Here is a 15,265-nt window from a genome sequence, read left to right as displayed (position 1 = left end):
GTAGCTCTTCGGATTTGTTCACATCATCAAGAATGATAAGAAATTTTTTACCCCATAATGCTTTTCTTATCATTTCTTTTCCGCTCTCAACATCCATTATTTCCCTCTCTTCTCCTAAAATTTGTGAAAGAAGCTGCATTTGCAAATGCTTGAGACCCTTCTTTTCGCATTCTTCTCTAACGTTTTTAAGAAAGCAGCTCTTACCATTAAATTCCTCCCATGCCGTAAATTCCAATAAAATGAACATCTCTCGAAGTTTTTTTTTTGACGCATGAATAAAGTTCCTTTAGTCTTGAATCCATTCCAAACAGGCTCTCTAAACTTTTTATCAATCCTGGACCAACCTTTTCCCTGACTCCATGTATGAAGTCTCGTATAAATTTTGCTTCATCCCTTACCAATATTCAAACAACAATATTAGAATAACTATATATAGCGTGTGAGCGCATGATTAACATGAATTTTGTATATGCAAATCACTATATTAAAAACAATATATATAAAAATTAGGTCTCATTTGACAATTGATGGTAAAAATTAACTCGACGGAATTTCTTAATTAGATTTCAAATAATCAAGTTTTTAATGGAATATTTTCTCTTTCTACCGCATGTATATAATGAGCATCTGATGGCATCAATAATCCCATTCCTCTATCAATATTGTTTTCTTTCATATATACTAATTTCAAATGCTGCTTTAACATTAGAAATAACACATCTACAAGGACACGATTAAATGATTAAATCACCATTTTAAGATATCAGGACCTAAAGGTTTATTTTCAAAGGTTGTACCACTAAGTCAAGCCTATGATCGATACACATTTTGAGTTGTTAAAATGTATGTTATTACAAAACTTGTATAGATTGGATCCCTTTAAGGATAGCCTAGTAGTAAAGTCACTATTTTTTTAAAAGAAGGATCTCCATTTCAATTCCTAATGGTAAAAAAAAGAAGGATCTCAATTTCATTTCCATACCCACATTATTATAAAAAATAAAAAATAAGTCAAAAGAAAAGAAAAAATCCAATATATATACAGATTGAAATATGAGATTACCATATTTTCTGCTAAATCAATTTCTCATATTAATATAATAATCATTCCTATTTTCAAAAAGAAAAAAATAACCTAATCAACTTGTGGTAACCATTCACTGAAGCTTTAATTAGCAAATTAATCAAAGACTTTTACCCTACCAAAAGTAACATTAATCAAATTAAAGAAATTAATCAGGAGTTTTTTTTTTTCTTTTAATTTCTTTTGACCATATAGTAATAATTATCTTTACAACACACACAACCAGGAGATCTGATATATTCATTAATGCAAATGATAGAGACGAGTAATTGAAGAGAAAAAGAAACGCATACTCATTATCTTTGACATGCCATCCAGCTAGATTACCAACGGTTGTTAATGCATCTCTCCAGCTTTTCACCTCTTGAGGGTTGAGGCCACTACTATTTTGTTCATGTTTCTTGAACGCATCTCCATAGCTCCCACTCTGTTTCCGTACATGAGATGGATCTACATGATAGAAAATCGGTAGAATATGTCCTGATGAGCCTCCCATGCATTCAACAATTTTTGCAAGTTCCCTTAAACACCAACTCGAAGAAGCATAGCCTTGTGAGAGAATCACCACCGAAAACCGCGAATCTCTCATGGCTTTCAGCAGTTCTGGGGCAATGCTTTTGCCTTTCTCCAGTTTATCTTCGTCTTTGAAGGTGTACAATAATAAATTTTCGCTTAAGGCATCATAAAGGTGACCTGTAAACGTATGGCGGGTATCTTCACCTCTAAAGCTCAAGAACACATCGTACTTTTTCGGGGGTTTCCAAGAGAAAGAAGAAGAGGAAGAAAACATGGGTTTGGAGAAGTTTCTCATTTCTCTTGTTGTCTTGGGATCAATAGTATCGTAAGTACCAAAGTCTACTCACCGATTGCCTTAGAAAGCTTTTATAAAGTGGGAAATCAATGGATCGGTATATCTTCTTTTTCCTATTTTCATGCTTGTTCATATTGATATAAGAAATGGGACAAAAGATCTCAATTCAAAATTCATTGCGTGTTTTCTTGGTGGATAAAAATTAATTACATGTTTTATTATTACCGACGGCCAAGAAACCACCACTTGGTATCACAATCCACTAATTCAAGAACACGTGTTCCCCCACGAAATCCAGCTAAGTCAAAGTCAAAGTAAAAAAATCAATCCCTCTTCTCCAAATCCATTTAATAACCATCTTATTATCTTTTTCTTTTTTTTTCTTTTTTTTTTTTGTTTTTTTTGGTGCAAAGACCATCTTATTATCTCAATAAATTAAAAATTAAAATATAATATATATAAAAAAGATAGATGGTTTTTAGATATGATTTTTACATCAGCTCTTCAATATTAATTGATTTTTGATCACTTAAAAAATTGAAAGTTAAAAATAAATTTAATAATCTAAACTTAATATAGGTTTAAAGGTACTTACTAGATCATATTTGGGTAAAATGAATCTTATATTAGTTATAGAGCAATTAATATATTTTTAAATATTAACCTTTAAAGCAGTTTAAAGAAAATTTTATAATAAAATTGTGAAGTCGGTCTTATTGTTTTGAAATATTAGCCCCAAAGGCAGCAAAAGAAAATCTGATGGTAAAATTGTGAGATGGCTCATCTTGTGTATGAAATAAAAATTGTGAAGTCGGTCATATTGTTTAATATATCTATATATATTCTTTCCGTAACAAATTTCTCTACATGATAATGAGCTGGATTATATTGACTTTGCATGTGAAAGATTTGTTGAAATAGAAATTATATAGTGAAGAAGGACAACGTTTCCATTTAAATAGGGCATTGGGATAGATGCACTCTGTAATACCATAAATAAATAAAACCATGGTTTTTCCAAATTAGTTGAAAATTTCCTTTCACCAAGTTCAAGTCCATTAAAAATTATAATTGAAAAAGTTTTTCTCCAACAGAAAAGATTTTTTAAGTGTTAAATGGAGTTGTCGTCACAAAAAGTATCAAATAAACAGTTATTTTAATTAATCATTGTTAATTTCCATAAATAAAGAAAGCGAGTTCAGATGATCAGAAGGGCGTAGTTTCACCAACTGCTTGCTTTTCATTTTATTAATTAATCCATAAAACTTTGAATTGGGGAATATGCATGGATTTTTATTCACTCAATAACACAGCTGATAGGTGAGAAACAAAGTAATAAAAAAAACTGGGAGGAACCATCCAAGAAGGTAGAAGGAACAGCTTCGGATATAGGTGTGATTCGTATATTTGAACTTAAAAAAGTTCGGATTTCAAATGGCAATTTGATCTGTTGGGCTCGATTCCTATGGAAATTCTCCCCTAATAGGATGGAGATTCACCGTTTAAACATGGATATCAGGGTGGGTCCACGTTAAATGTGCATGCCCTAGTTAGGGTTGGGCCAGGGTCAGGGAATGGATTCCCCCCCTAAACTCGCTCTAGTATATATATATATATATATATATATGTAATGTTATATGTATCTTTTAAATGTTATTATATTCAATTTTATTATACGTACTTAAACAAATTAAGCTGCCCTAAGAAAAAGCAATGAAAATAGATTTTCTATATAAACCAAATCGAATTAGATAAAAATCAACCTCAAATCAGACTGTTTCAAAAAATAAAATAAAATAAAAATTTGTATAAAAAAATTATATTAAAAAAAAAAAAAAATCAAATCATATCCCCAGCCTTGATCGATCAAGCTTCATAGCTAGGCCGCAGATTGCCTTAAATAAACATATGCAATATCAACTAATATCTCAATATATAAGGATAAAATCACAATAATCTATTATAGTCCACAACTATAACAGTCATACTATAAGTCATACCTACACATATATAATAAAATCATTATCATGTCCAATATTTAAGTCAAAATATTCGAAGAGCATTTGTAAAATTTAAAAATACAACTAATACAAAAAAAAAAAAAAGATAATAGGAAAAAATAAATACTATTACTGCTGATAAGTAATATGTGAGGTAGACTATAAGCTAACTATCTGGATGAAAATAAATTTAAAAAATAAATAAAATATAAGATAAAGATATTTTAGTAACATGTTATAATAAAAAATTGATATTTTATTTGTATAATTCTTTGTATGAAGACTCATCCCTTTTCACGAAGAAAATATTGTATTTTTTGTAATGTTTTGAACTTTTAAAATGTCCATGTAGCAATAATATGCCATATAAGTTATAATCTAATGCTAAAGTGTAAAAGTTCTGTCAAAAATTAGCAAAGGAAAAAAGTGGAATGGATTCAGAAAAGTGCAATACCAAATTGACGCGGACTCTAAAGTGCTGGTGTGCAAAGTGTACTTACTAAATTATGTTTGGAAGCGCCAAAAATTATAATAAATAATAAATAAATAAATTATGTTAAATTAATGTGCTGCCCGTGGTAGCCTTCTTCTCAAATGAACCGCCTACACTGGGCCAAATTGAGGGATCCTATTCTAGGCCTCCCACTTGAAAACAACAGAGGTCGAGACTTTTAAAAGCCCAAAAAAAATCTTTTGGCATGTGTAAATAAGGAAAAATTTTAATTAGGACTTTTTAATTTTATCCATATTAGATTCCATATTTTTTCAAATACTATTACCTATTTTCTATACTTTTAGACCAGAATTGTATTTTAATAATGTAATTCAATAATTAATTTTTTATCGCCTATTTGAGTTTTAATCTTTAAAATTAATTATTGAAAACAGACAAATAAAAATACTTCCATGACTAATAATGGTAGGAATATCAATTAAAAAGAAGTGAATTCTTGAAAAGATAAATATAATTAAATATAAGCCAACAAATATTGATATATGCTACTTGATACATATTTTGGTATATTTATTAGGTATAATTAGCATATTTAAAAAAATTAAATAGAATGCAATAATGATTATCCAAAAGCATTGAGTATAAATGTATGAGCTGATGTGGCACCCAATCAACAAACTATTCACACCCAAACAAATTTAACAGTTTAGTAACAATGTGTATTGAAGAATTTTTTTGATGAAAATATAATTAATCCATGATTCCTTTGAAAAAAGAAAAAATATATAAATATATTTATATATAGATTAAGATCCAAATGAAAAATTCGTCAAAAGGGGAAATCAAATCAAAGTTTCAGTGAAAGCAATAACCGTAAAAAAATACACGCGTACATGCTAACTTTTGGAAAAGTTGACCATATCACATTCAGAATCTATTATATGCGCGTATACGATTTATTTTTATTTTTATTTTTATTTTTAGTTTTATTTATTTATTTATTATTATTATTATTATTATTATCATCTTTTTTCTTTGTTTTTTTGGGGGGGCCGAGAGTCTATAAACCTTGCATCAGTGATATTACTTGTAAACTTCGTTTAGTAAATAAATTGGGATTGAGCTAGTATTGAGGGAGGGAGATACACAGATTAATTACTATTGACTTTGAAGAACCTGTAATTTGTTCGTTGCATTACTACAAATTTGTTTTCTTTGTTGCCAAAAGACAAAACAGAGAAAGAAAATACCTGAACAAAGAACTGTCACATTCACTATCTCGCATGACCAGGAAATTCAACTTGGGAATAACTCCAGAGAGGCTATAGTTCGTAAGCAACAACTATGTCAAGCAATTCAGCCAAGGGATCCAGATTTTCTTCTTCGGCTGCAAATTGTAAAGGACTCATGCCCTCTCTTTCTTGTACCCGACTGAGGTCCCTATCCATGTCTGAGAGCCGAAACACCATTTGGGTTCTGCAGAGCCAGTTGCATGGGGGCTAAAACCCATCTTGGTTTGGCTTCCTAGCAAATTGATGGTTTTTAATGTTCATAATCTCCATGGAGAAACAAATATTTAAATGCAGCTTCATGGGCTCTAAAAGTTTAATTTTGAATCTTCGGCAATTAGTCTGTAGAAACAAAATCTATATCCCCTGCCTTGGCAGCCTTTTTCAACTTCAAATTCATCCTATATTCATAAGAAGAACCATACAGAATGCTCCTAACTTCAAATTCTCAAAAAGAGAGGGTTTACAAATTTGCTTATTCAACACTTCACCAAATCAAGGCCACCCAGCAAAGGACCAATGCCTCTTGTAGTTGCCCACTCTGTTTTGCAAGATAATGAATACTAAATTAATTTCGTATATGCATATTATCATATACTATGTTAATTTGTACCTAGTCAATCGAAACCATTGATTTATTTCTCCAAGAGATTTTTCTTTTTTTCATTCTGTGGAGCAAAAGAAAAACAATTTGATTTGTTTGAATTGATTATAAAACCTTATGTTTTAATACATTAAGAGGAAGGATTTAAAATTTCACAGAATTTTAACTAAAATGTAAGAAAATATTATTAGAATAAGCTTATTCATCGCATGACATCATAATCACATAAAACATGTAAATAAGCACATAAACTTGCATGATATTGGCTAAGAAAAAAAAGAAAAATACTATTTTTCAAAAAAAAGAAAAAAAAAAAGAATCAAATCACAATTTGGCATGGCTTGGCAGAGAAAATGCAGCTTATGGTCTGCTCTCCAACATACATACTATGCATGGTTTAATTACTTGAGGTTCATGCTTCAAAGTGGAAGCCAAACTAAAAGAATGTCTGAATATATATTCAAATGGCTTGATTTCTCAACTGCAAATTTTAGATAATTAACCAGGGGAAAAACCAGCTGCAAACATTAAAACCATAGGGAAAGGAGGACATAGACACTTTGGAAAATGAAGCGAATTAATCCATCCAAGCTTTGAATCCAACAGCATAACGAAGCATATGATAAGCCTAATAAATCTTCTCATCGTACATCAAAACCTTCGGATTAATTGTTCTTGGTCTTTATGCTAAGTAGTAGTACTCTACAAATAAGTAATAACATTTCTATAATAAGCAAGTTAAATTCACACCTAACTAAATTCATGAACTTCGCTGCTAAAAAAAAACACTAAATTTTGTGAACTAACTACAAATGAAAATATTCAAAACAGATAATAGATGAGACAAATAACCTGTTCATGTTCACACTGGCTGAAGCAGAAGAAGGATTAACAGAATCTTATGTAATAAAGCTGCAGTATGTACCCATATGGTTAAGAAGATGTATTTGGGAGGCTTCTTGTTGTCCTGCCAAAGTCCTCCCAAAGGGCTTAACAAATATTGTGACATGTTTTTTGAATGAGATGTTGGATATAAAATTTGTCGTAGTTTCTACGGAAACTTGAGGAAGTGAGATATCTAGAGCACTAGTCAAAACTTTCAATTCTCGGGCAATCTACATTAATTTTACTGTTGAGTAACAATTTCGCTACCTGAATATCCAATACATTCATGTGTTTTGTTCATCTGTTAAATGTAAATCATAAAAGATAAATAAAATAAATAAAATAAAAAAGGAAAACCATTAAACTATATGCAGTAATATCATGGTCACACAACTTGTTTACTAAATTTAGACCTAATATGACACTATTTTATAAACTTGTATTAGGTCTTAGATTTACTACATCGCATATTTGGCATTAAAACTTAAACAAATTGGGTGTTAACTATAATAGTACTTGATTTTAGGGTTTGAATCTATGTCCAAACATTCAGGTACAGAAAATAAAGGTAAAAGAAGTTTTATTTTATATACTAGAAAAATTATGTTAAAAAGAAAAGGCTTATGATTACTCGGGGCTGATTGGTAGCGGTTGCAATGTGCAGAAAACTCTTTCCCTCCCCATCCTTCAACAGTTCGACTTTATAATATTTCTGATAGCATGGATTTCAAAAGGTCTTTTAATTATTTAGTTTCTGTTTGGTATAGTTTATTTTTTAGCAAAAAATATTTATTGATTGACATAATCTTTTTTTATCTTAAAAATAGATATTTGACTATAAGTTAGTAAATGCTTATTGATAAAAAAATAATAAAAAAATAAAATAAAATAAAATAAGACTTTTTAAGCCAAATTGAAAAATCTAAAATTTGAACCTTTTTGACAAAAATTAATACTTTTTGTGCTGTCCCCTATGCCCACCCAGTGAAAAAAATATCGATGTCGATGGAAATATCGAGGGTAGAATTTTACGGAAATATCGACGGAAATATCAATATCGATGAAAATATCTATAAAGTTCGAAAACTATAAATTTTTACGTATGAAATAATTAATATAATAAAATAATATAAAAATACAATAATTAAAATAAATAATAATAAAATTTTCTGTAAATACTACAAACTATTTATAAATAAATAAAATACAATGTTATTTTTACCATTGCACTTTCATTAACATTTTTTAAAAAAAAAATCAATAACAAAAAAAAAAATCCCCATGTCTTCCTCTATTATTGCACTTTCATTAACATTTTTTTTTTAAAAAATCAATAAAAAAAAAAAAAACTATTTATGAGTCATGGCTTGAGGTTGGCCGCTCGTGGCTAAGTAATATCCTTCAGGCTGACATGTGTGCTCTGGTCTCTTAATTAATAAACATCTATGTTTTTATCAACCAAAAAAATTCTCGTGTCTTCCTTCCTCCTCCCGTCAGCTCTCTTTCCCTCCTCTCTGGCTATCCCTTTTCCCACACACACACACACACACACACACACACACACACACACACACACACACACACACACACACACACACACACACACACACACACACACACACACACACACACACACACACACACACACACACACACACACACACACACACACACACACACACACACACACACACACACACCAGTTCTTGGCCGGCTTTTTCCACCAACAAAAGGAAATTTCCACCGATTTTTGAAGATTTTGGCCACTTCCTTCGATTTCGGTGACAAATCAGCAGCACTCCTAATAGAAATCCCCCCCCCCCCTATTGGTGTCGACGGCAGCCGGCAACCGAAATTATCGCTGATTTCTCGTCGATTTCAATGATTTTTGTTTCAATGTGCCCACCCCACCCCATGACCTAGCATGTCTTGGCTTGGGTAGTAGCGCTCAACACGCTCAACCAAGTGAGCTAGGCTGCTTCTTCAAGAAAAGTTATACTTTAACTTATACAGAAAAAGTCAAATGAATATTAAATGACTAGTAAAAGAATGTTTTAAACTAACAACCAAACACACATTAACATTTCAGTAAAAACTCTCTTTATATAAATTATATTGGAAAAAATTTTATAGTCAAAAATTCTTTTTACATAAATTATACCAAGTGAATCCTTAATGACAAATCAAGCAGTGGGACACGGCTTAAGCAACCTTAGCTAGACTGCCTAAGAGTTAGGGGTTCGTTTAGTATGCAGTATTGGATTGTATTGGTATGAGTTGTACTGTATTAAATTGTATTGGAATGTATAATACTACAATTATGCCGTATTTGGTGCTGAATTATATAAAATAATATAGTCTTTGGTATGTTTTGGTATTGTATTGTATTTGAAAATATTTAATCTTGAATATCTAAAATGAGACAGAAAGGGGTAAAAAAAAAGATCTAATTTTTTATTTAATTAATTTTTTTTTTTAACTTGATAGGAAATAGATGAGAAGAAAAAAAATTTAATAAATTTTTGAATATCTTAAAATTACATTTATTATTATTAATACTGTAAGAAAATATTTGTTATGTGTCTTACCCTTTCATTTCCATTCTATTCATTAATTATCAATGTAACATCCCATATCGATTGGAGAGGGACACGGAGCGGTCTTTATAAGGCTGTGGATATCTCTCCCTTCAAGACGCGTTTTGACAAAACCTTGAGGCCAGGGGGAGAGAGGGTGTGAACCCTGGGCCAAAGAGGACAATATCTTGATGCAGGTGGTACTAGGCTGTTACAGTGGTATCAGAGCCGGATCCGGATCGGTGTACCAGCGAGGACGCTGGACCTCAAGGGAGGAGGATTGTAACATCCCACATCGGTTGGAGAGGGGCACGAAGCGGTCTTTATAAGGCTGTGGATACCTCTCTCTTCAAGACGCGTTCCCATGAAGGAAGTAAAACTGTGAGGGTTAGGATTGGACTCACCACCTAGCTTCTAAAGCGAACAATATCTCGATTGGGCCTGGGAGGCCTGGGCCAGTGGGACTGGCAGGTGAAGGGGTGGGACCCCTAACTACTGAGACGCGTTTTGACAAAACCTTGAGGCCAGGGGGGAGAGAGGGTGTGAACCCTGGGCCAAAGAGGACAATATCTTGATGCGGGTGGTACTGGGCTGTTACAGTGGTATCAGAGCCGGACCTGGATCGGTGTGCCAGCGAGGACGTTGGCTCCCAAGGGCGGAGGATTGTAACATCCCACATCGGTTGGAGAGGAGCACGAAGCGGTCTTTATAAGGCTGTGGATACATCTCCCTTCAAGACGCGTTTTGACAAAATCTTGAGGCCAGGGGGAGAGAGGGAGTGAACCCTGAGCCAAAGAGGACAATATCTTGATGCGGGTGGTACTGGACTGTTACAATCAAAATAATAATTATAAACATATATTTTCATTTTTTTTCCATTAAATGTTTCTTTTCTTTTAATTTAATCATATTAATGTTAATATTAACCTTTTTTTTCATTTTCTCCTTTTAATCTAATTATTTTAAAAATTAAAATTAACATGCTAAAATGTAACTATTTGAGATTTTTTAGATTTCAACTCTATTTTTATATCTCTGTTTTTGAAATATAATAAATAGGAAAATTTCTTTATATATTTTATATTTGTCTAAAAGAAATTTATACACTAAATCCCTAATATTGAAAAAATTCCCCCATTTTTTACGGACACAACCACATCTAATCCCACCAGATCGGTCGTCGCCCAGCTCCAAGCACTGATTATCGCGACGCCAGTGTCAACCTTCATTGCCCAAGACAGATCGTCGTCAATCGTCAACTCCTTGTGCCTTCCATGAATGACGCCGCTGATCTCTATCTCTCTCTCATTAAATCTCATATTTATAAATCAAGCACTTGTCTCTCACTGGTCAAGCTTCATCGTCGTCAAACACTGGTCTCTCATTCTATTTGTCTCATATTTAGATCTCTCGGTCTCTCACCCTCTTAGTCTCTAACTAAGAAATTTATACACTTTTTATGATGGAGACAAAACAGATAAGCCCCCTTTACATTAGGTGTGAACAGCTTGATGGCTTTGGTTATGAGCTGTTGTGCAGAAGTGTAGACGTTTGCTTCCCATTATATTGTTAATTATTATCATGGATTGGGTATATGTGATGATATTTGATCTTGTGGTTTATAGGAATAATTTGGGTGACTTATTGGTGCTCAGGTTTAAGGTTTTTACTTTTCTGTGGAGATGCAGAGGTTATAATTTAAATAGTCAGATTAGGAATCATGGAGATCAATTTGGACTGGGCGCAGATGGTTGTATTAGGTTATACAGGGAAAAAAAAAAAAATGTATTAGATAATACAATATATATTATGTATTTTAGTGTGTCGAACATTGTATTACCTAATACAATCCAACCTAATATTTCCTAATACATCATACCAAACACATCTTAAAAGTGTGATACTAAAATTCCTATTTGCTATAGCGTACATGTAAACTATATGAATAATGACGTACAAAACTATGAATAGTGATATGCACACTGTGAATAATGTCATATAGATTATGACTAGCGAAATGTGGGGAAGAGAAAAGATGACACATGGCATGCCGTAAAGGAAGGAAAGTAGGACTAGCAAAGCAGATTAATTTAATGGTTGAATCCTCTGCAACTAATCTGTTGAAATCAAAATCATTATCCCCTGCCTCAGCCTCCTTCTTCAACCTCTGATTTATCGATAAAGAATTTGTTTACGGGGAAGGAAAAACAAAGGTTTAAAAATTTATTCCTTATACTACTACCTCTACAGTTTGAATAATAATGAATACCAAATTAATTTAATTATATGTACTGACATATATTAAATTAATTGATACTTAGTAAGCCAAAATCATCGAATATGTCCCCAGTGATCTTCTTCTTCCTTTTTTTTTTTTTTTTTTTAAATTTTCGGGAAAAAAGAAATACCAATTATGATTTGTTTACAAACCACTCTTATGTTCAATGATAGATTTAACTTAACAAGAAATATTTCAAATTTCACAAAAATTTAATTAATGTAAGAAAATATTATTACAATAAACCATTCATCACATATAGCCTCACAAAAACATGTTTAGAAACAAATAAGCACATAACCTTTTACACTTATATTGGCTAAGAAAAAAAATATTTTCTTTTTAAAAAAAAAAAGAAATTCCAAGTCACATTAACATAGAGTTGGGCCGAGTCCAAGGCCCAGCTGAAATGGCCTTTCTCCAACATGCATACTTTGCACAGGTATAATTACTTGAGGTTTATGCTTCAATTTCCGAATAGAAGCCAAGCTAAAACAAAATCTGAAATTGCTTGATTTCTTAACTGTTAATAGTCAATTATTAACCTGAGGAAAAAACAGCTGTGAAATTAAACATCATCACGAAAACCATGGAGGAGGAGGAGGACATGGATTTGGACCAATTGAAGCGAATCGACCAAGCTTTTGAATTCAGCACCATAAGCCTGATTAAGTTTCTTGGTCTTTATCTTGCGTAGTACTCTACCATTAAACAGATACCATTTCTTCTAATATGCTAATCAAATTTACAATTTCATTAATAGATGACAGAAACATCTAGGGTCCATCCAAGCAACTAACTCATGTTCAGACCGAGGCTAGAAGAAAAATCAACAGAATCATAGGATAAAGCCTTAAAAAGTTAGCCATATTGTAAACAAAGAAGCCGTATCTCAGGCCCTTGTTATTGTCCTGCCAAGTTCCACCCAAGGAGGTTACAGCAACCAGATAATTGTTAGCTGCTGAAATCAGTATTGCTCCGACCACCATTAGTAACAGATTGCTGCTAATTGCATCTTTCTTAAAACTTCTACAAAATATTATGACATGTTCTTTGAATGAGATGTTGGATCTCAAATTGTTATCGTTTTTGGCAACTTGTGGAAGTGATTCAGAACTTAAAGCTCTGCTATGGAGCAGACTTTCTCTAACCTCTCTGTTGTGGGGATCTGAGATGTCAAGAGCTGTCAAACCTTTTGAATTCCTGGCATTTACATCAATTTTGTTCTCGAGTAACAACTTAATTACCTGAGGATCCAATACATGCACATAAGTTTAGTTCATCTGTTAAATGTAAAATATAGAGCATTAAACATCTATAAATAAATATTGGATAGAAGGTGACACTATTATATGGGCTTTTTATTGGGTTTCACTTACCATAGGCTTGAGTAATTTGTTAACAAAAATATATACACTGTCTGGGCATCGTAAATTAATCAATAATATAAAGTAAAGTTGGCTAGTTGATAAGCCAACTCACACTTACATCTAAAATTTATAGATTCGAAACATACAAATCGAAGAAAATATTTGTATTAAAATTTGATGAATAAATATGGTAACTTGAATAGCACTTGATTGGACAGCTTGGCTGAAAGAGTTTCATCATTTGTCTGGTTGATTTGGTAAATACCAATTATATGGCATTTTTTTTAATTAAATGTAAAATAAATTATATTTTATATGTAACTAGGAAATTAAGGGAAAACGTAAAAAAAGAAAAAAAAATAAAAAAAGGCTTATAATTACCCTGGGTTGATTAGCCGCGGTTGCGATGTGTAGAACATTGTTCCCTTCCCCATCCTTCAACTCTATAATATTTCTGATATCATGGATGTTAAAAGATCTCTGCAATCCTTTTAGTAACAATTCGAGAGCACGGAGGTTGTGATTCTTCACAGCAATATGCAAAGCTGTCTCACTTCGATTTGTGACATCTCGGATGCTCAATGGACAAGCTGATAAAAATTTAGCCAATAGGTGGAGTTTCTCTTCTTGATGAACATGATCTTCACCATTTTCAGCTACATAATGCAAAACAGTTTTACCTTCCCTTCCTCGAACACGAACAAGATCAGTTTCATGGTCAAGAAACCGAAGAATCATGTCGGTTTTGCGGTTAAATAAAGCAAGATGCATAGGAGTGAAACCATGATGATTAAGTTTTCGAACAAATAATGGCTTCAAATTAATAATCTCCATTGCAAATTGAACTTTTCCACGAGAAGCTGCTACATGCAAAGGAGTATCAATAAATGGTGAAGCATCTATTGTATCCAGCAAATAAGGATCCTCTTGGATTAAATTGTAAAGCATGTCGATATCGCCTTCTTGAGCAACATTTTTCAACCTTTCATGATCCATATGCTGCATGTTTTTTTTTATGTCAGCACAGAAATGAAAATAAAGTGAAACAAGCAATCTGGTATCTTGAGGTTGCCGATGGTGCTTTTATTCTTTGGTCAATTTAATGAAACCTAGAATCTTGCTTGACCAGTTCCCAAGAGAATTATTGCAAATATCACTGGGAGGTGGGAATCCAACGACAAAGTTTAATGTTTTAATCAATACGGGAAGTTTCTTGATGAGTCCTCCTGGCATCCCTCTGTCACTTTCATCTGTGGTTAGCCAGCACCTTCGTCCCCTCTAGGAAAAGTTCACACCGAAACCTTTTACTTTCCGCAAAACACTCAAATAAAAAAAATGATACCATTTGTCTTGTATACCGGCCCCAACTTACACGCAATTCAACTCCACATCTCGATTCGTTGTTGACAAGGAAAGAGACGACCTCCCCTTACCGACTGGGTTAACCTTATGGGGTTATATAAAATTAGATCTCCGCTCTTAGATGTTGATGTGTTAATTCAAATTTTCATTTTGTCATGGATCTAGGCGTAAGTAAAGGACATACTATTAGATAGCCTCATTAACGTTTCTCTGTTAGCAAACCTAAAGCAACAGCAACAACCCAAAAAAAAAAAAAAAAAAAAAAAAAAAAGAATTGCAAAATTGAAAGTGGGGGGTCATTCTTTGGAAGGAAATAACTTATCTTCTATTTAATTACATAAAAGTCCTTTTCATGATTTATTATAAGAGAAATTCTATTAGCACTACTTTTTGGATTTTATACCGTTTCTATTCAATTCATACAAAATTACCAAAGAGTCCAAACCTCCGACTGTTCTTTTTTAACCACATTACCCATCGGACACCGCCTACCGCTACACGTCAACTCACAGCGTTGTCACCCTGAGACTCAAAACATTCCGATCTATAAAA

At 32.5% G+C, this 15,265-nt stretch overlaps 2 protein-coding genes across 2 annotated transcripts; both read right to left on the bottom strand.

Moving 5' to 3' along the window:
• Window positions 1–1,184: 1,184 nt before the first annotated feature.
• Window positions 1,185–1,895, bottom strand: LOC107404173 (disease resistance protein RPV1-like). Its single transcript, XM_060815077.1, has 2 exons — window positions 1,308–1,895; window positions 1,185–1,199 (listed from the first exon to the last, which is right to left on the bottom strand). The coding sequence occupies exons 1-2, from the start codon at window positions 1,893–1,895 to the stop codon at window positions 1,185–1,187; spliced, it is 603 nt and encodes a 200-aa protein (XP_060671060.1).
• A 10,807-nt stretch (window positions 1,896–12,702) lies between these two features.
• On the bottom strand, window positions 12,703–14,755 carry LOC125418186 (ankyrin repeat-containing protein BDA1). The gene is made up of 2 exons (XM_060814155.1): window positions 13,733–14,755; window positions 12,703–13,228 (listed from the first exon to the last, which is right to left on the bottom strand). The coding sequence occupies exons 1-2, from the start codon at window positions 14,354–14,356 to the stop codon at window positions 12,788–12,790; spliced, it is 1,065 nt and encodes a 354-aa protein (XP_060670138.1). The 5' UTR covers window positions 14,357–14,755; the 3' UTR covers window positions 12,703–12,787.
• Between the last annotated feature and the right edge of the window lie 510 nt (window positions 14,756–15,265).

This window comes from Ziziphus jujuba, chromosome 2 (assembly GCF_031755915.1).
Source record: "Ziziphus jujuba cultivar Dongzao chromosome 2, ASM3175591v1".
In the NCBI taxonomy this organism is placed as follows: Eukaryota; Viridiplantae; Streptophyta; class Magnoliopsida; order Rosales; family Rhamnaceae; genus Ziziphus; species Ziziphus jujuba.
The sequence above is the reverse complement of the archived record's forward strand: the minus strand, read 5'-3'. Positions and strand labels throughout refer to the sequence as shown.